At 36.6% G+C, this 24,900-nt stretch overlaps 2 protein-coding genes across 3 annotated transcripts; both read right to left on the reverse strand.

Moving 5' to 3' along the window:
* Positions 1-29: 29 nt before the first annotated feature.
* LOC110823350 (tyrosine sulfotransferase-like protein) lies at positions 30-3,510 on the reverse strand. Its single transcript, XM_022053715.2, has 2 exons — positions 2,778-3,510; positions 30-589 (listed from the first exon to the last, which is right to left on the reverse strand). The coding sequence occupies exon 2, from the start codon at positions 584-586 to the stop codon at positions 194-196; it is 393 nt and encodes a 130-aa protein (XP_021909407.2). The 5' UTR covers positions 587-589; positions 2,778-3,510; the 3' UTR covers positions 30-193.
* GMI1 (gamma-irradiation and mitomycin c induced 1) lies at positions 3,454-24,900 on the reverse strand. 2 transcript variants are annotated; one of them, XM_088211801.1, is made up of 38 exons: positions 24,527-24,900; positions 23,431-23,803; positions 23,225-23,257; positions 22,995-23,081; positions 22,824-22,879; positions 22,150-22,233; positions 21,601-21,673; positions 21,142-21,197; positions 20,925-21,030; positions 20,720-20,788; positions 14,724-14,810; positions 14,453-14,503; positions 12,632-12,764; positions 12,486-12,547; positions 12,285-12,413; positions 11,368-11,458; positions 11,232-11,266; positions 10,897-11,005; positions 10,611-10,793; positions 10,279-10,437; positions 10,109-10,130; positions 9,881-9,995; positions 9,669-9,785; positions 9,142-9,456; positions 8,946-9,055; positions 8,666-8,843; positions 8,439-8,547; positions 8,230-8,324; positions 7,897-7,995; positions 7,336-7,402; positions 6,703-6,788; positions 6,333-6,614; positions 6,099-6,257; positions 5,850-5,964; positions 4,966-5,155; positions 4,681-4,872; positions 4,249-4,572; positions 3,454-3,915 (listed from the first exon to the last, which is right to left on the reverse strand). In XM_088211801.1, exons 2-38 carry the CDS (start codon positions 23,770-23,772, stop codon positions 3,684-3,686), a joined length of 4,752 nt encoding a protein of 1,583 aa, XP_088067927.1. In that variant the 5' UTR covers positions 23,773-23,803; positions 24,527-24,900; the 3' UTR covers positions 3,454-3,683. The 2 variants fall into 2 exon arrangements, with proteins under 2 accessions (XP_088067927.1, XP_088067926.1); XM_088211800.1 differs by lacking the exons at positions 20,720-20,788; positions 20,925-21,030; positions 21,142-21,197; ... (5 more) ...; positions 23,431-23,803; positions 24,527-24,900 and adding an exon at positions 15,027-16,833.

Consider the following 24,900-nt stretch of genomic DNA (forward strand, 5'->3'; position numbering starts at 1 on the left):
ATCATTCAAATTATATACACAGACAACAGTGAGTTAAATATGAATGTATTGGTTAAATTATAATTCATGTAGGGTTGAAAGACCATGAATTGAGATAAAGAGGCACCAACTATTTTTGGATCTTAACATGAGCAGTTTGATCAAACAAAAAATCCATATTATTAAGTCAAACAAATGCCAACAATCAAACATTTCATTTGCTTTCTTTCAATTTCTCCTCTTCCTTCATTTTCTTCTCCCACCTGCGCTTCTTGTAAGCCAGCAACATTTCGGGCATCTTCTCCATCAATTTCGCTGTATTTTCGCGCTTTTCAGCAGCTATTCTATCGCACTTGTGCCCTTTCCTCTTGGTTCTCATCTCTTTTCTCTCTGGGTCATATGGCCAATTTTCCCCGGCAAGGAGGACTTCCTTTCGCAGTCTAGCTCGGTGGCGAGCACTTATGCCTAGAGGTTTCCATGCACCCAACTCCCAGTATCCCCAGACACCCTTGGACAGCTCGTTTTTGTATTTAGCCAACTTATCGCGCCATGGATACTGATACTCCCCGATGGCCTTCGCCACAGATTGTACTGCTTTGCCAGCCATTACCTTTTAGAGATTCCAAAAAAAGATCACATAGAGAGGAATGCGTAAGCCACATACACAAGAAAGTATATATTACAGTAAAAGTTAGTTGCATTTACAAAAGTCTATTAGATTTCAATTCTATTTATTGAGATCAACTATTTGATATATAAAATTTAGTAATGATTTACACATTTAACGAATAACTGACCCAAGTCCACTCATATCTTTAATTTCATAATGATAGATTTGTATTACTACTTGATTATAAAAAATTCACCAAAAAAAACAACTTGAATTGGACAGAATTAACTTGAAATTAGAATTTTTAAAAATTTCAATTTAAATGTTCATATGATTTGCACTATATTCTCATTTCTAATTATCAAATTGAAACTCAAACCAAACTCAATCTAAATTTCAAGAGGAAGTTCAGAATAACAAAGGCTCCACAATATAACCAAAAAAAAAAAAAAAAAAAAGGATGTGTACCCCAAGGAAAACTTGGCAAACTTAAAAAGTAAAAGAGAATCAAACACAGGAGGCATGCTGATGATCAAGCACTAATCAACAGCCAATATAATCTTTAGAAACACAGGAAAGGAAAACAAAGGAACTAATAAATGCATAATATGTGGAGAATGCAAACTTAGAGATAGGTGGTTTAAATATTTTGGGTATTTCATATTGGGGCATGACATCATTAGAGATGAAGATTTTGAAGATGTCATTGATACCCCTTACTTCACTGTAAATTCTTGTGCATACGGGCGGTACCCCACTTTGGTGCCATTCTAATATGTTATTAACTTTTTCTTTAAAAGAAGAAATAATATGTGGGTCTATGCAAATTGATTACATAGACTATACTGATAGCTACGTTTTCGAAAACCAAGTTTTCCTTCTCCTAATCAAAAGGAAATTTCAGTGCAAGAATTGAGTTCTGCAATGATCTTCTCCTTATAAAGACAAAAGACAAGCTATATAGAAGGTCCTCAAGTAATCAAAAATGATTTTTTCTCATTAACTGCAAGAAATAAAAAGGAAGACAAGCAAGAAAATTCTTCTGCCAGACAAGACACCAATGAAATCTTGTAGCTTCTAGCAACAAGTTAACCCTTATACCAAGTCAAAGACCATACAGGCTTATCCTTAGGTCAGGAAGAATAATAGAACACATATCTAATCATCTAAGAGAAGCAAATGTTCCATCCCGGTGGGTACTGGGTAGGCCACACTATAAGCTCAACAGTAAGTAAAAATCATTAGTAGCTAAGATGATGCCTCGAGCAGCTCATACAGAGACTAAAAGAGAGAAACAGATGAAGGCAGCTTATTACATAAAAAGTGAACCTCATTAAATATCCAAATCTTTGGATTTAAACCCACCTAGGGAGTTTTTCTTCCCTCTACCCAAAATCCACCTGGAACAAAGTGGGCTTTTGGGTTGTCTTCCTTATATCAATCCTTCAAACAAAAACCATATCTCAGAGAAGTATTCAATTGAGACTGATGGAATTCTTGACAAATTATTCACGGAATTCTCTAATATTCAAGCCCAGTCTCAGTAATTAGTGTTTGCTCATGATACAGGTGAAACCTGTACCCTCAGCACAAAGCCCACACAATAAATTCTACAAAGGGAAACGAGAAATGGAGAAGGAAGAAAAGAGAGAGTTTTTTTTTTTAGAAAAGAAGAAAAAAGACAAAGAATACAGTTTATTAAACAAAGACGTGGGAACTTAATCCAAAGTTATGAACTTCATTGCTATTCCCCCAATTCGCACAACCTGCCATTTCTTTTTCCTTAACAATTCTGGAACTACTACTCCTAATTCCCATTAACTGTTTTCGAATAACCGCGCGCCTAACTTTCGATTGGTCTAATTAACCATTTCCTTTAGATTTCAGAAGTTTACACATCATTCCAATCGAAGAACGAGCCAAGCAGTAAAAGAACGCGGAGATATAGCAAGCAAGCATCGATGTTCTCCCTTTAGAATCTACTGCAACAAGCTCGCAACTCCTAAACCAAACAGCTAATAACTTTCCCCCATATCAGCTTAATCAGTGTTTGCTAATACACAAGTATCCGAAGTTGAATACATATTCATAATTATCACCTATCGTAACAAGAAATTTCAGTCTCCTGATCTAGAATTTCTTGCAGACTATAAAAAAATATAAAACACATGATATGAAGAAAGAGTACCAGCAGTACACAAAGAAGATTGAAATCGAATCAATACGGATGGCAACGGTGATACGCCAAGTGAACGGAAGGCGTAGAAGTACGACGCATGTAGACAGCACTATCTCTGTAACCTAGGGAGTGGGAGGACGAAGATGGTAGACGGGCAGTTTCAGCTGAGGGTCTGAGGAGAATTGAGGTTAGGGCAGAAAGAGAGAAAAAAAAGTAAGAGAAACAATTAAAATTAAATTAAAACAATATAGAAATCACTTTTTTAAAAAATAAATCTTACTGTATTTACCGTATATTCTCAATTGAATTAAAAAATGATTTATAAAATTATAATTTTTGATTTGTACAGATTTATCAAGAATTAATTGTTTTTATATCTTTAATTAAATTAATTAATTTTCAAAATATAATTATTCATAAATTTATAATTATAATTTTAGAGATTTATAAAAAATTTGTTGCTTTAGTTGAAATTAAATTTATTTTTTTAAAAAAAAAAAGTTAAAAAGAGCATTATTTATATTAATTTCTGTGTTTTCAATTTTTTTTATTGTTCTAGTGCAAATTTCTTAATTTCTAAATCTGTTCAAAACATAACTTCATACATTGTGTACTAATAACATTACATATGAGAATTAAGTGAAGATAAAATTCAAAAATTTATAATTTTGAAAAAAAACCCACCTTCAAATGAATAAAAAAATACATATATTTTAAATAAATTATAGAAATATAATTTATTTATCTGACATGAAACCCATAATGAAATCTAACAAGGCCTCTCAGCCAGATGGGTACGTGCATTCTTTGTGTGTGGCTACACAAAATATATAGAAATAATACTTGTAGGAGCAAAATAAGAAATTTTACTGCAGTAACATTTGCAAACTACTTATTGAGACTCGATAACTTATCTCAAGATTCACATTCTGATTTCACAGAGGCAGGTTTGATACCACCCACAAGCTTTAGGTACTTCGTTTTTCTCTTGCCAAATTTCTTGGTAGCTTTTTTATGATAATTAGTTACTTCCTGTATTTTGAGGTTAACTTTTTCCAAATCTACATTCTTCTCCTTAATTTGTCTCGAGATCTTTGTACTTTCAGGAGATTCATGTATCTGAACTGGAAAATATATTTTAGAATTCCTGAAAAAAAAAAAACAATCGGCAAAAACGATAAATGAGATTACAGAGATTACGCAACACCAACGCAATATAAAATTTACTTAAAACTTTAACTGTTACATGCACAGATTAAACCTGATCAAATAAGATTCTTATTAGTTTTAAAGACTAAATACATATAAAGGTATGTGTAAACAATGGCACCGTACCCCAAAAAGCTATTTAGTAAAATTTTAGGCGAAACCATATATTGAAATTAATTATGTGTTCTAGATTCGGTATATGTCATGCAAATGTCCATGAGTAAATGCTAGTGTGCGTTTGGAATGGAGAACAAGAAAATGTGTTGCATACCGAACTCCAAGTGAAACAAATCCATTCGGCTTCAAAATTCCACCATCTAAAGATACAGCACCATGATTTATATATGCACGAGCAACTTCCATATGCTTTCTCGTTTCATACACCTGAACCTCACCGAATAGACTGTAGAATAGGGTCTCCCTGAGACCATGGTTTGCAGCCGTTCTTGTATTTTTTAAGTGATGAGCATCTATGTTTATCATATTAACTGCATACCCCATGAAACCTGGTAGAATTTCCCCAGTTGGTAAGGTAGGATCTGGCAAGGCTAGCTTTTCTTGAGGGTCATCCCTTATAAACTCCCCTGTATAAGCTCTGTGCATTATAAGAATGAATGACTTGCGCGTTTTATGATTTTTTCTGGATATATTCAGTTCTTAAAGTCCAATTTGAAACTGCAATTTTGAAATTCTACAAACATACCTTACATCCTCAAGGCATATAACAAGAAATCGGTCATTTATAGACTTTCCAAGAGCTGCAGCTTCAGCATGAAGACCGAGATTATAATTAACTTCTCCATCTTGGTTGTAATACTCAAGCTCACGTGCAGCTTCAGAGGATCTACACACCACAGCAAACAGCTGATCTTCACCCAAGTATTCAGCCAATATTCTGCATTGAGAAAAATGTCAATATAATAAAAGAAAATACAAGAACAATGCGACTACACTGGTTCAGGAAAAGCATGCCGGTGCTATCTTATACCTGCTAAGTTCTCTGCTCTGAACAGTTCCAAGAAGCGCAACCAGGCCAAAAGAATTCTTCATTAAACAAATATGTGGCTCTTCAAATATGTCTCTTCTCAACAAGCAACAAAAAAGAGCAGCAGCAGTGCCACCCTTGTTCTCGATCCTTTTGATGATTTCATCTCGTGTGCACAAGCAGTCCAGATTATCTGAAATCATTTGAGGGAAACATTGGGCCGAGTTAATGCATTTTCACCAACTATTCACGAAATGAACAAGTTCCAGTATCTTCAACTAACAAATTAATAAAGCAAATAATAATTTGAACCATAAAAAAAACAAAGCCCCACGTAAGATAACATCTAACAGTTTCATAAGTGGTAAGTATTCTATGCAATGTAGACCACCTGTTACCTAGATTATGGCCTAAAAATGTCCTTAATCAAATAATAATTCATGACAATGGAAGAATCTCGATAGTGGTCTTTGGTTAATGTTTATACCTAAATATATCTCACCTGGCAACATACCGTGACAATTGCAGTAAGAAGCAACAGCTTAAATAAAATATAAACGTGCAGCAAGAGTTCAAGGAATTGATCTGCCCAGAGTGTGGCCGCAATTACATACAGTTTAAATGTAAAGTATAGTACTGCCGCAATTACTTATAAAAGTAACAAAACTAGATTTTTGACATGACAAAAATCTCCACGAATGGCAATCATAAATTCACTTTCTCTGATTCGAATAATCTGTTTATTATAATTGTTTAAATAGTAATTGTCAGAAATAGTACTGCAGCCTCAACCACGGTGTGCATCTCAATAATGTTTCCTTAACCATCTTGCATCTTGTAAAAAAAACAAACTGGTGCATGATTCAAGAAGAGCTAACAACCAAGACCTTGCAAAACACCCTTCTCGTGCTCGACTTTTGCCTTAAAACCATTTAGAAGTTCCAGCTGATTTTCAAGTTTCCCAATAAGCAAACCATATTTCTCAATTCCATCTGCAAGCACCTGCAGAAACCAGTATAAGACATTGGATTCGATTGCTATACTAAATATTTCCATCCAATAAAACTACAGTTTTGCATTGAGGCCAAATATTTTTATCTGGAAGCTGATAAACAAATAGGATAAATCCATCATGCCTTCTCATTATTCATCAATGATACCACATTAGCTGCATGACCGTTTGAGGAGTCTTCGAGCAGCAAACTTTTTCTATATAAACAAGATGATTGATACTCATGCCAGCTCACATTTGTAGCAGGCTCTAATTCTGCAGTTTTAGCTGTCTCAACACGAATCTGAAAATAAAATAAAAACTAAGCAATATGGAACTTTAGATCGCGAGAAGGAAAATAACTAAATGTTGCTGCGACCTTGACAGTAAGATGCAGCTCTGCATGACGAGAATGAGAAACTTCAAAGCAAATTGTCCCTTCATTCTTAGGGAGAGGGAGAAACGGAACAGTGCAGCGTCCATGTATAAAAGCATATTGAAACAACTGATTCTTATTAAATGACTCCGACTTTATTGTTAGAGTATGGGCTCCATTGCATTCCTCATCGTAATGGATAGTTCCATCAACTTCGTCATTAGAGTCAACAATTTCAAAAACTACATTTTCCAAGTGAGAGCCTGCAACGCAGGATTCAGGTACCTAATAACATATATTCCATCAAAAAGATGAGCAGAGAAAATGCAACTTAATATGGGAAAAAAAAAAGAGAAAGCAGCGCTTTACTAACCCCTGATGCAACCATGAGCTTTCTTGTTTCAGTTTGAAACTCTTGCTTGAAAATTGCTTTACTATCAGACAAAACAATAAGCGATGCTGCGAAGCAGTGAAAACATGCAACTCTCATATACAAATGATATATCCAAAAGCACAAAAATTAGTAACTGCTGAATAAAAGGGAGTATGGAAAGAAAGAAAATCAAAACTTTAAAAAACATTCACATTGATGTCTGGACATGCACCATACTTTCAAATGCCATGATGAAAATGTGTATGACAAAGAGGCAGACCAGACAATCTACAATACACTATACTAATTAGCCCTGAGTGGAAACTTCCTGGCATGAAAAGCTTGTGAAAAGAAACTGCTGTCAAAATAGCAGTTGAACTACGCAACTCGCTCTCCTACTTATCAGAATTCAGTACGATCATGAAAGTTTCAAAAAGAAAGAATCAAATTATAGCTCCATTTTTCATAATACTATAACATTCTAGTTAAATTTATCTCCCTAGTTAGTTATTTTGTTTGTGGAAATTTGCTCATTCATTTTATCAATAATAAGATAGCACCACCTTGCATGTCATCCTTGGATAGAGCGACAAAAGCATTATCATGGAGCAAAAAGCTGTTAAATATGCATACCACTTTTTCCATAACCCACATTTACTTTCAGAACTCCACTGAGGTCTACATATCCAAGATCATTCACCTACATGGTAAAAATTCTACTATCAAAACTTCGAAGTTAAATAATATCCAGACATTCAACCATGAAAATCTAACTAATTAACAATGTGATCTAACAAATAAAATTTGCAACATTTTCTTCATATCCATCACATCTAAGAACCTTGGAATAAACTAACTTTTGTGGGCAATTTCCAGCTCAGATTAAGTTCATAAATTTAGATGACAAAAATAGCAAAATATCTAAGGTACAGCATGGAAAATTTGAATAATCTATATATCATCACTCTCCTAAAAGTTTGGCCCATGATGGAAAGATATAATATTCTCTTCAATTTTTGTGCACGGCAATCACCAATTGTGAATGTGGAATAATACGAATCTTAATTATTGGTACTATAGAAGGAAACAAACCTAACTACCATAGTTTTGCATTATGAGGTATGATATTATTTCTTTAACTAGAACATTTGAAGGAATATGCTAGAAAATATGCAGAAGGGAAGCATAAACAACCTTATGCTTTCGGCCTATCTGGCCTTGGATGTGAAATCCATCCACATTCAATTCAACTTCGGAGCCTTCTATAATATGATTACCATATTCATCAAACATCTGGAAGAATGGATAGGAAAAACATATAAGTGAGCATGAACAAGCAAGTTCTGCCTCCAAAAAATTTCCATTATCCAAATGAAATGACTACCGATCCACAAAAACACTTGATCATTCGCCAGTGTATAAATACAAATGTACAAGATCCAAAGCTGACATTAAACTATGCTGAATAATAAGTCCAAAGGAAAATAATAAGAAAGAAAAAGAAGATTATGTACAGTGCCTAAATACCTCCAACATCAAATGGCTAATCACACAACCAGGAAGCAAGTTATTCCTCAATGTTGGTGACCATACAATGACATGCCGCAAAGATCCCGGTAAAACTAACAAAAATTAGAAAACAAAACGTTATCTAGGAAGAAAAAGAAGTATGGTGTATGCATGCAGCTTTAAACAATCAATAATTCTGTTTCCTGTATCAATGTAGACCAGCATACTTTCACATGGGATGGAAACTGAAACCAACTCATCTTCTTGATATATCACCAACGTTGCAGCATAACTTGGTCTGATCCTGTCTAACTCGTTGCTATGAATTAGTATATTCTGCACAGGCAAAAAGAAATCCAAGTAATAACAAAAATGACAATTTATATTCATATTGATGTACATAAAGGGCAATGTCAAAAGGAGGGACAAACAGCAAGTTTCTTACTGTTCGTACCTCAATCTTAACAATCGATTTATCATATGAAAGCTTAACCTTCACTTTATCTATCTCAATGCATAAACCGTTCGTTGTAATAAGTTTGGCGATCACAGATGGGGTAGAAGTAAAATGAATTCGATTCCCATAGATGTCATAACAAGCAATGGAGCAAGGTGGGAAAGATGAACCAACCCTGTAAAACATGGATAATTCTTTTGAGTAATGGTTGGCATTAATATCAAAATTTTCACAGAAGACTTCTTCAATTGAAAATTCAAGAGCCAAGTGCCCTTACTGGATAGAATATGATGTATTCTTTTCATGATTTATAATTTTCCACTCTCCAACCTCAGATGATGCCTTAACAAGAACATGTTTTACACATGTCTCGCAACCTGACTCTGGCTGATGTATAAGAGTTCATTAAATCAGATTATATAGATAATGCACAAAAATGAAATAACAAAATGAAATAACCTGTGATAACTTACAATGGAGAAAGTAAATGTATAAACACCAGCATTCTCAAATAATTTTGGGAACCTACATCCTAGCGAAAAGATGTATAAACCATGAAACCCTTTAAGAGAAGAAGGTGCTGAACGTCCTGAGTAAATATGTTGATCATCTTGAGACTTGACTTCTCTTCTGAATTTGACTTCCAAAAGCATTTCAAAGTTGCTCTTGATAATAAACTTTTGATCCAAGTTCTTAGAAGCACCCGAAGAATCAAAATTACCAGGTCGGATAACGGCCACAAAACTTGGTGGAACTTGTCCAGCAAGAACTGGATCATGAGATAACGCCTGGAACAGAAATTAGTAATGAGTATAGTTGCTAAAGCTTAAGAGAAAGGAACAGTCTAGAGCTCAATGTGGATACTTCAGTTTACCTCCAAAATTAACAGGTAGAAAAACTACATGAAAACTAAGGTTTTACGATCTGTTCAAAGAGCACTTTCAAAGGTATCCAAAAGCCACAACTTCTATGTAGTAAATAATAGATGGAAGAAACATACCCCACCAAATTCCAACTCTTGACAGTGTTTCTCATTCAGCAGATCAATCATAGATGGGGCTTTCTGCTTTTGTTTCTCGAGGCGATCCACCCACTCATTTTTTTCAATGGCACAACACTAGAAATGGATTAGAATTTAGCAAACGATTCCTTACGTGTAAATATTTTACACATAGATCATACCCGAGGAAAACATAGAAGTAAATGGCAAACCTTTCCGCAATCAATGATACTGATTGGAAAGGATAACGAATTACGAATATCTAACCGAGCATTCCCGTCATTCACTTCAAGGATACAACCACTCTCATCTGGCACACCCAGTGGCCTTCACACACCAAAAATGAAAAATGTATATATTTCACAAGAAAACAATTATAAAAATCAGAAGTTTCAACAAACAAAGAGCCTTTGCAGCAGAAAATGAATAAGAAAACATACCTGCATATAATTCGAGCTTCCCCTGTCCAAAACGTAAAAAAGAGAAAATACAGTCTATAATCAGCAGGATTTGGGCAAAGTTGAGTTCATGAGAGACTGGAAAACATACTTTGTTTAATCATCAACAACGAAGATTAATGGTCAAATATTATTAGAAATATTAAACTTACCACCAGCATCTCCCTGAAATCCTTCAATTAAAAAATATTCTAATGTTGCATAGACATTATTCTTGTAGCACCCAGCGCAAGCTCCCTTCAGAACCTTTATGTTTTGCCCATATTTCCATAATAACCCCTTCCTCTTGAAAATCCTATGCACCCTTACAACTAAATTGAACAGGAATAAGTGTGAAACAAACAGAACAAGAAAGACTAGAAAAGAATATAAAAATGGTAGAAATAAGTTGATTGGCCACATGCTAAAAGAAACTCAGCAATAAGCATTGACAATCTGATGTTATTTGTATGTGAAATGGAAATCCCTGGTAATTGATGCCTACCATCTGATGAAATGCCAAGCTCCTTCTTATTCAGAGGGCTTATGACAAGAACCGGTTCATCCTCACCAGAATTGATCTCCTCATCATGGTCATCATGCATCTGAAGGATCCAATTCTGATACTCTTTTTCTAGTTGTGAAGGGTTTATTTGTCTTCCAGATCTATGAACTTCGATTGTTATATCTAGAAATTTTAAATTACACAATTAAGCATGAACATTATAGCATCAACGTAACAAAATAACAAGAAGTTCCATCCTTGCAATCAACAAAAAAAAAACTAATACCTTTCTCCTTTTCAACTGACTTACTGCCAGAGTTCTTCTCTTTTTCAAATGACTTACTGCCAAAATTTTTCAAAGCAATGGTAAAAAGGTTGTGGTGTGCTAGATCCGTCTGCAAATCAATGCCTTTATTCATTATCTTGTAAGTGGATAAGGAACAAAATGACAAAAGAATGACGAAAGAGGACATGACAGCCAGCAACATATGTATATATATGTATATATATATATTGTGTCAGAACCAAGGAACCTAATACTGAAAACTCAAATACAACTGTAAAATGTGGAGTTGCAGATCCAACATGATACTGAAAGCTGTGGATGTATCTATAACATACCTTAGAAGGAGTTGGATTAAAACCAGCATCTGTTTCTGCAAAAGCAACAGTCTTTTTTCAAGGAAACAAATATTTTTAGTGCAAAAGAAATTCTGCTGGCGAGACCAAACAAAAGTAAGTTTTAAATACACCTTACCAACAAAGCATTTAACTCTCATGCAGCATCTCTTCAATATAAGAGCTTTATCTCCCTTCTTCTGCTTGAAGTCCATAAATGGAAGTAATGCCTAGACAATTAAAAAAAAAAGCATTCATTTCATTTAGTTGTAGGCCTTGAAATCTACTAATTCTAAGGGTGCAATCAAATTTATCCATTTATTAAGCTCTCTATTGCCATTACTTTTTCGGGGCAAAGGCAAATAAAAGTATTACCTTCCAGCAACATCCTTTGCAGCTTATCCCAAATAACAAACATCCCATACTAATCACAACTGAAGTTTATCGATGTTTTCATTCTCTTCTTTATTTTAAGCAAAAGAAAAGAGTTAATTGGCTCAAATGAGATCTCACTCCACAACAGACTTGAATTTCGATATCCAACAGTATTAGGGAGGGATACAAGAAAAGGAAAAAGGGTAAAACCTATAGCCTGCATAATAGGACAAAACACCATCTAATACTTCCGAACACTAAATTACTCCAATTTTCGGATAGTAATGTTTTGCACATCCATGAAAAAATCACAAGAAATCATGAACTGAAAAGAGTGAGAAACATTTTTTATGAATAAAAACGTTTCTAAGACACCATTAAAGAGCCATGAGCCTTAGCCCACGAAGCAGAAAAGAATACCATTCTGCCCCAGAAAAGCTGGATGGCTAGTTTGGTCCTTAAAAACATTAGCATTACACTCCAACCACTCTACGAAGGATGAGAAAGGAACAAGTCAACCATAACAAAATGCAACAAAAAGAATAGATCAAAGCCTCCATGCCGCTTCAAAATAAAAATAAATGAACTGCCTTAAAGAGTAAGAATTATGGTTATCCCTAACAAATAAATCTAAATTGTAGCTAAATAGTCTATAATCATTCACAGGAGCAGGTAACTAACCCAGCGAGCATCTGGAAGTAGACGACCAAGCCGACGAACTGAAACACGACTGAAGCTTTCATAGTTTTCTGGAATTCCACATCCTTGAGCTTCCAGACTTTCCAAAATCCTCTCAATACACTCTTCCCCCTGTAATGAATCATTTTAGAACTTTTTGTTGCATCATTTAAGGAGAAAACTTATGTGCATAAATTCCCGTACCTCAACAATAGGAAGATAAACACACCTAAGGCGAGCATTTGCTTCTTGAGATGCCTTAGAGCCTGAAAGGTTTCAGGTTTGAAAAAGAAAGGTGTCACAATCAGGAATGTTGTTAAAAATATGACATTATTAACCATGAAAACAACCTGGGCTTGTTGTATGATGGTCTTTTCTAAGGGAAAAGTGAAGCTGAAAAGTAAATTCATCTCCATTGCAAGAATGTAAGTTGGTAACTGCAACCTCCCCACCTTCAATTTCAGTCAAATCAACACCATTAACCTGAACACACGCATTCATTCCCAAAGTGCAAAAGGAAGCGATCGTAACTACAGGATGCTTTTATGTGATGCCATAAACTCAATGGACAATGATGGAAAGGTTAACTACAGAAATTGCATGCAATAATAACCACCTGATATTTCCATTTGTGCAAAACCGTATTTATACAATTTGGAAGTATCTACGATGGTCTCAGTTCATGGATCTTGTCATGGGATTCTATTAATAGTATGGTTTCGTTAAAAGAAAACTCAATTATTTCTGATTTTTGATAATAGTATGGGTTTGTTAAGACGGACGCCAACGATATCTCAAGAGTAAGAAGGTACTCGACATTTTTCATAAATTTTTTCTTACCAAAAATTTGTCAAAGAAGACGATATGTATTTATACAAGAGAAACAGTAGTTATGTAAGTTATATCTATAATGTACTATCTCTTTATGCTTATTTAGACTTATTCTCCTTAATATGCATGTTCATATTAAACATCATTTTGCACAACACATATTGACCTATTCTCCCCAGTACATCATGATATGTTAAGTCCACCTGTGCTTAACATATCATTTATTCTCCCTAATACATTAAAATATTACTCATAACATTACGCCCTCTTGAAAATTTGTGCTTGTCTTCAAGCACAAAATTTCTGCCATTGCTATAGTTTCAAGTTCTAGCAACGCTGGAATTTCAGAATTTTCTCCATTCTCGGAACTGTCAAAAAGGAAAAGGTCCAGTTTGGTGTAACGAGGCAGATAGGGCGCTTAGCATGCTGGTGCCTCCAGGCCACTGCGGTTAGCGTTGAGCAAGCAGACGCGCATTTGCAGGACTGTGCAGTGCACACAGAGGGGTGCGTTGTGGATTTAATAGCCCCTGTGCAGCGTGCCTGATGGTGGTCTGCTTGGCTGCTTCCTTTACTGGACTGATTGTAGCTATTCTAGCCAATAATTCCTCTATTCCCCCACTAAATATTAAAATTTCAATTCATCTTATTCTGTATCTTCTTGATAAGTTTGCAGAAATTTGTCAAACATGGAATATGATTCCTCCATAATGATTTGACTCTGATACCAAATCAATACGGTCCAGTCTACGAATCTCATTATGAAATTTTGTTAATAGTACGGGCTCGTTAAGAGAGACTAACAGTTTTCGATTTTTGTTAATAATATGGACTCGTTAAGAGAGAATTCAACAATCTCTTGAATAAGAAAGCACTCGACATTTTTTTAAAAAAAATTTCTTACCTAAAAATCTGTAAAAGGAAACAGTATGTGTTGATACAAGAGAAAGAGTAGTTAAATGAAAGTTACTTGAATTAACTACCTCCTCCTCATCTAGACTTATTCTTTCCTAATAGACATCTCGATAATTAACAGATTATTTTACATATAACTCACACTGACTTGTTCTCCCTAATAATATACTTGTCCACCCATAATAGAATCCTGTACACTTCTTCATATATCATTGTTATTTCTCTTTTTTTTTTCCTCATTCCAACTTAAAATTTCATTTGGCTATTTACATCAAATATCAGTCTCTTATTGGTTAAAATCTATAGAATACTTGCAGAAGTTTATTACCAGAGGATGAAGCAAAACCTTTATAACCCTAAATGATAACTGAATATAAACTCTAAGACATCCATGTAATAATTAGAAAATCTATGCACACATATCAAACCTGGAACTCAATTGGTGTTTCAGTTTTCCCTGTCTCGCACATTTCGTCGCACTACAGTCCACAACACAAGGAAAATATGTAGTTTAGACTCAGGACATCTTTCAAAAGTCATGGTAGTGATAATAGATCTTCAAACAAAAAACGGTTACATAATAAGAAAATTTTTCAAAAACAATATTTACAATACAAATACAAAAACCTGTCTCTTTTTTATCCTCATATTTGGAACTGAAAGAAATCAGTTGATCTCCAAGGTTTGGTCTGAGCAAACCTGGATATATGGAAAGTAGATGTCCTTCAGTCTGCATTGGAGCTTATATAGATCCAAGCTTTTCATTTTAGGCTCTAATATCTCCACCTATCATAAGCATCTACAAAAGTTAAACGTGTATAAACCAAAAAGAACAAGTACATGGCTGAGGAATATCGTAACCACAAACAGTTAGCATAAACTTCTTAAGGTCAGGGATGAGAATCAAGTTCTGTCAATTGCAATAACATGAGTAAACGATGTAACTAAACGTAATATGCCAGCAGAAGTATCAGTTTAGGTTGGTTTATAAGCAGGACTCACCATCAGTCTAGATATCCTTGTTTTTCGGCATGATTGTTACTTAATTATGTCATAATTTCCAAGTTTGGGACATTAGGACAAAGATCTATGTAACAAATAACTCTTCTAGGTGTGGGGTTCAGTTACTTTGTTAGGTCCCAGTCAGAGCTGCAAAATAACCCAAGAATTTTCTGCTTATGGTGAGAAAAGACCAAGAAAAGTTCCAGAAAAATTATGATATGCTTTATTGATAGTTTGGTCAGTCTTTAAATAGAATTTCTTACAACAATAATTCCTGCTTTGGTGGTTCTAGATAAGAATTAAAAATACAAGGAAATCAGAAAAATGTTAGTAGGAGAACAGATTGCGGGATCCCCTTGATTGATTCTGGAGGTGTCTGTATTTCCTACTGCTGCCGTTGCAGATCACTTCTGAAGGTCTTCATCAGTCCAGGTATTTCAGATTCCTCACAGGAACCCGTTGGGATCGTCGGGGCCTACCATCACTCCCTCCCGAAGAGGAACCTTGTCCTCAAGGTTCGAGTTGAAGAATCTAGCTTGCAGCTCCTTAGAATTTTCCCAGGTGGCATCTTCTGTGGGCAGGTCCTTCCATTTCACCAGACTTTCTTCCACAAATGGTGAACCTTTTTTTAGCCAACAAATACCTAATATTGCTTCTGGGTGGAGAATAATATTGCCTTCTTCTGTTGCCGTGGGCAGTTCCTCGTTGGGAAGAAATGAATCGCCAATTTTCTTTTTTAGTAGGGAAACATGAAATACCGGATCAATGCAAGATTCCAGAGGCAGCTTGAGCTTGTAGGCAACCTGATCAATTTTTTCTTCAATTTGGTATGGCCCAAAGAAGTGGCGTGCAAGCTTCTGTAAAGCTCTTTGAAAACGGTTTGCTGTCTATAAGGCTCTAACTGGAGAAAGACCCATTCGCCGACTTGAAACTCAACATGGCGTCGCTCTGAATTTGCTGTTTGCTGTATGCGATTGCTGGAAATTTTGGCCTTAAGTTGGCGGAGTATTTCGTTCCTTGCTGTCAGTTGGTGGTCAACCTCGTTCACAGCTGTGATGCCCTCAATGTAATGTGGAATAGTGGGTGGAGGGCGTCCATATTAGGCTTGGAAGGGAGTCATGCCGATTGATGAGTGGTAGATGATGTTTTACTAAAATTCTGCCATGGAAGGAGTGGGTACCATTTACTGGGCCGTTGATGGGCAAGGCACCTTAAATATTTGTTGACCACTTCAGATTGTCTGTCGGTTTGCGGGTGGTATGAGAAGCTCAACTTCAATTCCGTACCTGACAATTTAAAAAATTCATTTCAAAAGTGACTGATAAATATGGAATTTTGGTCACTTACAATTGAACGCGGCATGTCATGTAACTTGACTACGCCCTCCACAAATTTCTCTACGACAATCTTGGCAATGTGGGGAGGGGATGGGAGAGGGAAAGGGACAAGGCCAGAAAATGAGCTAATTTGCTAAGGCGGTCAACGACTACCAGGATAGTGTTTTTACCCTGAGAATGAGGTAACCCTTCTTAAAGTCCATGGTAATGTCATCCCAAACTTACCATGGAATAGGTAGTGATTATAATAACCCAGTAGTTTCTAAATTGGCCCTTTGGCATACTTCACAAACCGATACATAATTTTGAATTGTTTGGCGCATGGAAGCCCAAAAAAATCGTTGTACCAGCCTTTTGTAAGTTCTGAGTACTCCTGATTGACCGCCCATATAAGAGTCATGATATGCTTGCAATAAGTGTTGGATGATGTTGGACTTCAGAGGTACTACAATGCGCTGTTATAGCAAATTAGACCATTTTATCTGTATATGGGCAGCCTGGATGGTTTTGGGCTAGCTCTTCTAAGCATATAAGGGTTGCCATTGGCTGCTTCTCTAATTTGGTCCCATAGTGATATACTAGCTGTGAAGGGCATTTACTGTTGGCCTGTTTACTTGCCGAAAGAGGGCGTTGGTGGCCTGATTTTCTTTCCCAGGTTTGTACCGTATTTCGTAGTCATAACTAAATAATTTGGAGACCCATTTTTGTTGCTCAGGATTGGTAATTCTTTGATCAATTAGGTACTTTAAGCTGCATTGATCCGTCTTGATAAAGAACTTACACCCCAAAAGATTCGGCCTCCAATTCTGAACGTCGACCACTATATCTAACATTTCTTTGGCCTAGGTGGACCAAGACATCTTAAACGTGCCCAATGCATGGCTCATATAAGCGATATTTGAGTAAGTACTGCTTCAATTCCATCGCCTTATGCGTCCGCCTTAATAGTGAAGGGTTTAGTGAAATTTGGGAGTGCCAAAGTGGGTGTGGAGGTCATGGCTTGCTTCAATTCTGTAAATGCTGCTTCAACTTCTTCGTTCCATTGAAAGAATCTTTTTTTGAGTAAACTTATCAAGCATTTAGCCATGAGTCCATGGCTCTTCACAAATTTGCGATAGTATCTGGTAAGACCTAGAAAGTTATGTAGCTTTGTGATGTTGATGGGTTTCGACCAATTGAGCATGGCTTGAATTTTTTCTTGATCTACTTTGACCCCTCCTAATGTAACAATATGACCAAGATATTCTAATTCTTTGTGGACGAACAGACTTTTTTAATTTCACAAAGAATCAATGTTGCTTTAGGATCTCAAAAACCATCCCGATATGTTCTAAATGGGAATCCCAGTTGACACTATATGCCAAAATATCATCAAAGAAAACCAACACAAATTTTCGCAGATATGGACGAAAAATAACATTCATAACAGCCTGAAATGTAATGGCTTGAAATGTAAAAGGTGCATTACAAAGACCAAGCGCATCCAAGTACTCGTAGTGGCCGTTGTGGGTTCTGAAAGCAGTCTTGTGAATGTCAGAAGGATGGACACAAACCTGATGATATCCGACAGTGAGATATAATTTTGTGAAGTAAACAGCTCCGTTCAATTCGACGAACATATCTTCTACGGTGGGAATGGGAAAACAATCTTTAATTGTAACAACATTGAGCGCGTGGTAATTGGCGCTAAATCACAATGTTCTTTTTTCTCAATAACAGAACAGGGGAGGAAAAAGGACTGGTACTGTGGCGTATGAGTCTTGAACTGAACATTTTTTATACCTACTTCTCTATCTCTGCCTTCTGGAAATATGCATAACGATATGGTTGGACATTGACTGGTTCGGTATCGTCCTTGAGATGAATTCGGTGATCAATGTCCCTCTCGGGCGGTAGCTATTTTGGTTCTTGAAATAATTCAAACAATTCCTTGAACAATTCTTGTAATTCAATTCTGTCACCCGGTGCAGCAACCTCACGCTCGGCCCTGAAACATATGGCTTACATGAAGTGTCGACCTGGAATGGCCCGATTGATCTCCTCCAGGGAAGACGCCTGAATGGTGGCGCTCCCAAACCGTGTAGCAACTGTGGCTTGTTCTGCCATTGGAATTTCATCGTTAATTTCTTCCAATCGCACATCATCGTGCCCAAGGCTTCCAACCAATGCACTCCTAGCACAAGATCAAGCCCCATTGGAGGAAGACAATACAGAGTGAGGGTGAACGAAATACCTTAAATGGTGATCGACACATTTTTAAACCACTCTCTACAACTCATCAGCTTGCCGTTTGCGACCTTCACGACGAATGGCGATGTTGGGATCATTGGGAGTTGTAAACGCCCCACAACTCAGTCACTGACCAAATCGTGGATAACCTGGATGGTGGCAGGAACTTTCATAGTGCCTGTGTTAGGCCACGTAGTGAGGGCATGGAGCGAGATTTCTAGTTCTTTGGTGTTCGGCTCCTTCGCACCCGCTCTCGGGCAACAGAAGCTACGACTTGCGGCAACGGTGGCCTGCAATGAACTTCTCATTGCATTTGAAAAAGAGACCTTGGGTCTACTGTTGCTACTTCTCGTCCCAGGAGAGACGCTTCGCGATATAGGGAGCAACTAGAGCTTGCTGATTCAGGACGAAGTGATAGCTAAGGGCGGCTTGGGTGTTCGCGGGCGGGTTTTCCCTCAACCGGTTCAATATGCATTGCTGGTCCATCTGTTCTTCTTGCATGAGGGTCAGGTCAATTGCATCTTTTAAAGTTTTGGGCATGAACATGTGTATCCATCTACCAGCTCGGGCTTAAGCCCACCAATGAAGGTCCCAATCAGGGCCTTTTGGGTCCACTCGTGGACCAGGTTACCCAGGCGTTCAAATTCTTTTTGGTACTTTCATAATGGGCCGGTCTGTTTGATGCGAGATAGGTCCTCATCAAAGTTTTCGAACTTGGTTGGCCTAGACCTGTCCCATAATTCTTCCTCAAACACGGCCTAGTCTATTGTGCAACCCTCTTCTTTGTAAAGCTTACTCAGCCACTGCCACCAGCAGTTGGCTTCTCCTTCAAGGTAGAACGACGATAGGACTATATAGTGTTGCACGGTTGTCGCCTGAAAGTCAAAAAACTGCCCAATCTGGTTGAGCCATTCGATGGGGTCGCCGCCTGAGAAGGATGGGAACTCCAGTTTGGAGTAGATGGTGGATCTCCCGTCGTCGCACTTGGGCCGTTCTTCACAAACCAGTCGCGGCGGACTTGAGCGGCTCATTTGGTTGCTGCTGGATCCTTCTCGGTTAGAAGCAAAGGTGTCTGGTAACTGCTAGAGGCTCTCCTCTATTAGACACATCTTATCGGTCAGCTTGATTTCCATTCGGCAGAAACTATTTTATAATCCGCCGGGGCCAGCTTCTAGATTCTCGATGCGTTCCTTGTTGGAGGTCGTTTTAACCGTGTTCGAACACCAATGTCCTTGTTGGTCCCAGTTGGAGCTGCAAAATAACCCAAGAATTTTCTGCTTATGGTGAGAAAAGACCAAAAACATTTCTGGAAAAATTATGATCTGCTTTATTGACGGTTTGGTCAATCTTTAAATAGAATTTGTTACAACGATAATTCCTGCTTTGGTGGTTAAAGATAAGAATTGAAGATACAAAGACCAAAAACGAAATTAGAAAAACGCTAGTGAGAGAGCATATCGCAGGATCCAGAATTTGTTACAATGATAATTCCTGCTTTGGTGGTTACAGATAAGAATTAAAGATACAAAAAAATCAAGAAGGAAAATAGAAAAATGCTAGTGGGAGAGCAAATCTCAGGATCCTCTTGACTGGTTCTGGAGGTGTCCGTTTTTTCTGCTGCTGCCGTTGCAGATCACTTCTGCAGCCGTTATGGGTAGGTCTTTATCAGTCCAGGTATTTCGGGTGCCTCACAGGAACCCATTGGGATCGTTGGGGCTTATCATACTTCCTCCAGGTAAGTTACTTGTCCTTGGGGTAAGTTGTACTTTCTAATGTTAGCTTACAAGAGTGCTATGTATTAGAAATATGCAGAAAAATCAGAAAAACTTCATTAGTTCTTCTTGTTTATGAGATTGAAGGCTTTTCTCTAACAAGTCCTTTTCCTATCACTAATAGTAGGTCATAAGGGTAGAAACTCCATCCATAATTCAGGTCCTTCACTAGATTTGCCAGTGCAGGAACCCACAACGAGACCCCCAGGTATAGGACCTAATATATAATAGGAGGAAAAGCATAACATATTGCTACATCCTCAAATTAGATACAAAGTAATTTAAAAGCATACACAGCTGGTCTAAAGAATAAGGATAAAAAAGAATGGAAAATTAAAAATGGAGCAGAATCCACCTTTGTAAAGCTTCCTTGAGGTGATAAACCAATTTCGTCTTCTGAAGGATCCCTCAAGCTACCATCAGTCTAAAATAATAATACATAATTTGAAATGTAAAATGTTAGTTTGACACTTCCTACATTAAAAAATTGCTCTTACACAAAACATTACTAGCAAGGCAAACTTCTTAAAAGACAATTCACTGATCAGGGAGCTTGTTACCCTCCAAGTAACTCCAGAGTTATTTTGGCTTAGTAAAGCCTCTCTCTCAAGGTGTAATGTATACACCTTCTTTGAACTCTTGGTCTTCGATGACACTAAAGCATGCCTATAAGAAGACAGTAAAAAAGTACATAACCCGATAAGAAGTTGAAAAACAAATAATTTTGATAGGACAGCACTTTTTCAATTATGGAGAAAAAATAACGGGGAGTTGTACCTCCCTAAATGCATAGATGCAATAGCTCCTCCATATCCAAACATGCCAAAGCATGGCTGCATGGGAACAGACAAGAGGTCCTTAGTTCCGACCGATAAAATCATTAATGGACAAAAGAAAAGAAATTGTAAATGTTAGATAATCTATAGATTTTCAGTTTATAGGACACGGTGGGTTAAGTTCAACAAATGCACATCTTGAAATTTTAATAAATCTAACAATATAAGATAAAAGCCATGATAGTAACTAGCTATAACACCAAATTATCTTCGAATTTTCCTAAAACTTTCCAACGAGTAAACATGCTCAATTGAGCAGAATATGATTAGACATCAAAACAAAAATTAATAGAAGGAGCCAAAGAAACATAGTGCACATGAATTAAGGACAGCACAGGCCTGGATAACATTTATCTGCAGAACAAGGCCATAGTTTGAAGCTATAACACAGTATGCTTACCATTAAATAAGGAGGTTTGCCACCTATTCCTTGTGCTTTTGAAGATCTGTGAAGCGAGGCCCCAATCTTTCCCCTGGAGGATGAATAAATATATAACATGTGACTAATTAAAAGTAGAATGCACGCAATATGCAAAAATAAATTATTCTTTGAAACTAGGCCATTGTTTGAAATATATTTCTTTTTACTTATATACAGTGATACTTGAACTTCAACAATCAATTAACTCTAAATTTTGGAGGCTTAGTTCCAATGCAAACAAGTCATCATTGGAAAATATCCTTTGAATTCATCCATTTATTTTCCCTACTATTCTTTTCACCATTGTAATAGTCTTCCTCTTCGACAATTTTATAACTCAACTTCTAAGCTTCCTGAAAGAACATCCACAAGTCTTTATCCAACGGGAAAAAGAAAAATTGAAAAAAATGGCTAATAGAATTTCTCAGTACCGGCTCAAAGTTAATAGATCTAATAACAAGAGGTGGGCTACAAATTATAACTACCAACTGATGAACAATAAAGTTGATGAAGAAAATAGAAGTATACCACTTTACAATGGAGTTTTCATCACTCCCATCCATTCCAGAACCGGTATCAAAGATTGAAATCCTACCTTCAGAAACATCCACCCTGAAAAACACACAGATAATTCCATCATAATCATCCTAAATGATAATTGACAACCAACCAAATGACATCAACCATAGCAACTTTGTTTTCACACTAAATCAAACTTTCTTGAGAACAAATAAGTTTTTTTATAAGACCTTTTGTAGTATTTCTTGAGAAGAATAATAATTTGAGAAGAATATATTATGAGCAAATCCCAAATGGTAAGCTCAATACTTTCATAATCAGCTTTCTTTCAACAATTAGAAATTCAAATTTTATTACTTACTTCAAATCGGAAAGCAAGTAGATATTTTTCCGAAAATAAAAGGTATGATGCATTAAAAGCATCAACAGTATGCAACCCGTATGCGAAAATATTTACATGTCAATAAAAAATTCAATCATATACCCGAAGTTCTCACAAGAATAAAGAGAATCACATTAATCAAAATAGCTAGGGCCTGAAATCAAGTATCCTTAATACTATCAAAATACAACTTTGTACTCTTGAAAACTCTTCAATTTCAAAAAAAAAATCATTCATACACAAATGAATTATCTTAGAGTGAACAGAAATAACGATATATTATACTGAAAGCAGGCCCCACCTTATCAATCTCCTACCATGTTTATCATTAGACCATACAGCTTGTAAGGAATTATCCTGTTACATGACCAGCAAGAGGAGTATAAGCCCTTAAATTACTTACAAAATCAAAACCCATTTATAAAAATAAAAATAAAAGAAACCCAGACTCTAAACTCCATCGAGAACTTGCCATCAGATCTGCAAGTGCGGTCTCAAAAGTGTACTCCTCTGGTAGCTCCATTAGCAAATCAGTATCTGGTGTTAAATCCCACATGTTCTGTAAAACAATCAAATTCACCACATATCTAATAATTGGTTGATCAAGAACATGAAACTTTTACAATGAAGCAAAGCAAATGCACCACTAATGATAAATGTAGTAAGTAAAGCAACATACATGTTACCATTCAGGATACTAACCTCAAAAGTATCCATAGTCTCACCAGACCCGTCCTAATTGAAAAATAGAACAAGAGAAAGTAAAGTTCATTGAGCATAAGTTGGAAAAATGTATTAAAGTTTAATCTTATAAGTAGGTTAGAAAAGTTGTTTTGGCTTCCCTAACTTTCCCATATTTTTACCCCACCCTTCAGCTAAACATGACTACTAATGCAATCGGCACTCACATGAAGCCGTATAATGTGACACTTCAATGGCTTAAAATTTTCAAAGTTAATTCTTGTCCTCGTCTTCTTATCATTTGCATCTTCCAGGAGCAACTTTTCACTGTACCAATTAATTGGTCTTCTCTTCTTCATGAATTGATTTTGCCGCAAAGATGCATAATACTCATCTTTTATCAACTTTATAAAGTCCCAAAACTCCATTCTAGGCTCAGGGTCACGCACTGCTAACCCTACACTGGTCCCATTTGGTAACAGGATTTTAAAACGGTAGACTCTGTCTGCAACTTCATATCCAGCCATTTCCTCCATTGGCCTCTTTTTAGGAGCTTGTTGAGACGCCATTTTTTGATTCCCCTCCAAGCAACTGAGGAATCTGCAAATATAGAAGTATAACAGTACAGATAGTCAAGGTATTTCATCACAACCAATAAAGAAACAAAGAATACATTACGATTTAAAAGGACTTACACAAAGACACACACTGGGTTTACAACTTTGACAGAAAATCAGGTTTTAAGCCACCGATGAAATGATAAAGCAGATATATACATGTATAGACACAACATGCACACACGTGGTCCCTGAACCCTTCTTCCACCAAAAACAGGCAATGCAGTGCAAAAAAAGAGACTAAAAGCTGATAAACATTAGCGCAGGGAAACTTAGTTTTAACACGTATCAATTTCCATACCAGTCAAAGGAATAAATGAAAGCAAAAGCAAAAGCAAAAAAAATGACGAAACTATGTCACTCCCTCCTACCAAAAACAAGCATTTCTATGCAAAAACCAGAACGGAATCTGAGTAACAATATCCCATGTATAATCATTCCGCACTAATAATCACTTCATTTGACAATCAAAGCTTAAAAATCCAAACAAGCGAGACCTACATCGCATATACAGAGATAACACATACGAACAATTCTTCCAGCCAAACAATAACAGCTATTCCTATGGAGAAACCATAACGACATCTGAAGACGGTACAACATGTGAATATAAACACAAATAATCGGTTGAAACACCACCAAAACAATAAAAAAAAATGAAAATGAAATACGAAACAACAATATTTCTCTGGTTTCATGAGAAAACCTTATACTATATGTGCTCCCGTCCGATGATCAGCTGAAACCACAGATATTTAGGGATTTCAGATAGAACCATAAGCAATCTGTGGCTATGGTTTTTGCTGGAAAGAATCCGAACCGACTAACAAGGTGTAGAAATGAGGTGAAGTACAGACTTCTGCAGCAAGTAAAGGCTCCGGATGCTTGAATGGCCAAAGTGCGAAGCGGCACGCTGCTCCAAACACCGGTACGAATTTCACTGAGAGTATCACGAGTTCAGAGGAGAAATCAGCGGAAATGGAAGACGAAAGGGAGTCACTATACAGATAGTAACATCATTACAAATGATAGCGAAAATAATCATGTGGGACCACTTGCTTCTGGATAGAGACACGTGGA

Source organism: Carica papaya, chromosome 9 (genome assembly GCF_054855325.1).
Source record: "Carica papaya isolate Zhongbai chromosome 9, ASM5485532v1, whole genome shotgun sequence".
NCBI classification, from domain to species: Eukaryota; Viridiplantae; Streptophyta; class Magnoliopsida; order Brassicales; family Caricaceae; genus Carica; species Carica papaya.

Bases quoted from the DNA above. Each gene is read 5' to 3' on its own strand.
- GMI1 (XM_088211801.1), bottom strand. From the start codon at position 23,772: ATGGCGTCTCAACAAGCTCCTAAAAAGAGGCCAATGGAGGAAATGGCT. The intron at 10,794-10,896 runs GTATTAGTTTTT...TAAAATTTCTAG, and splicing joins GTCAGTTGAAAAGGAGAAAG to ATATAACAATCGAAGTTCAT. The intron at 9,996-10,108 runs GTATGTTTTCTT...TGGTGTGTGAAG, and splicing joins GAAGCTCGAATTATATGCAG to GCCACTGGGTGTGCCAGATG.
- LOC110823350 (XM_022053715.2), bottom strand. From the start codon at position 586: ATGGCTGGCAAAGCAGTACAATCTGTGGCGAAGGCCATCGGGGAGTAT.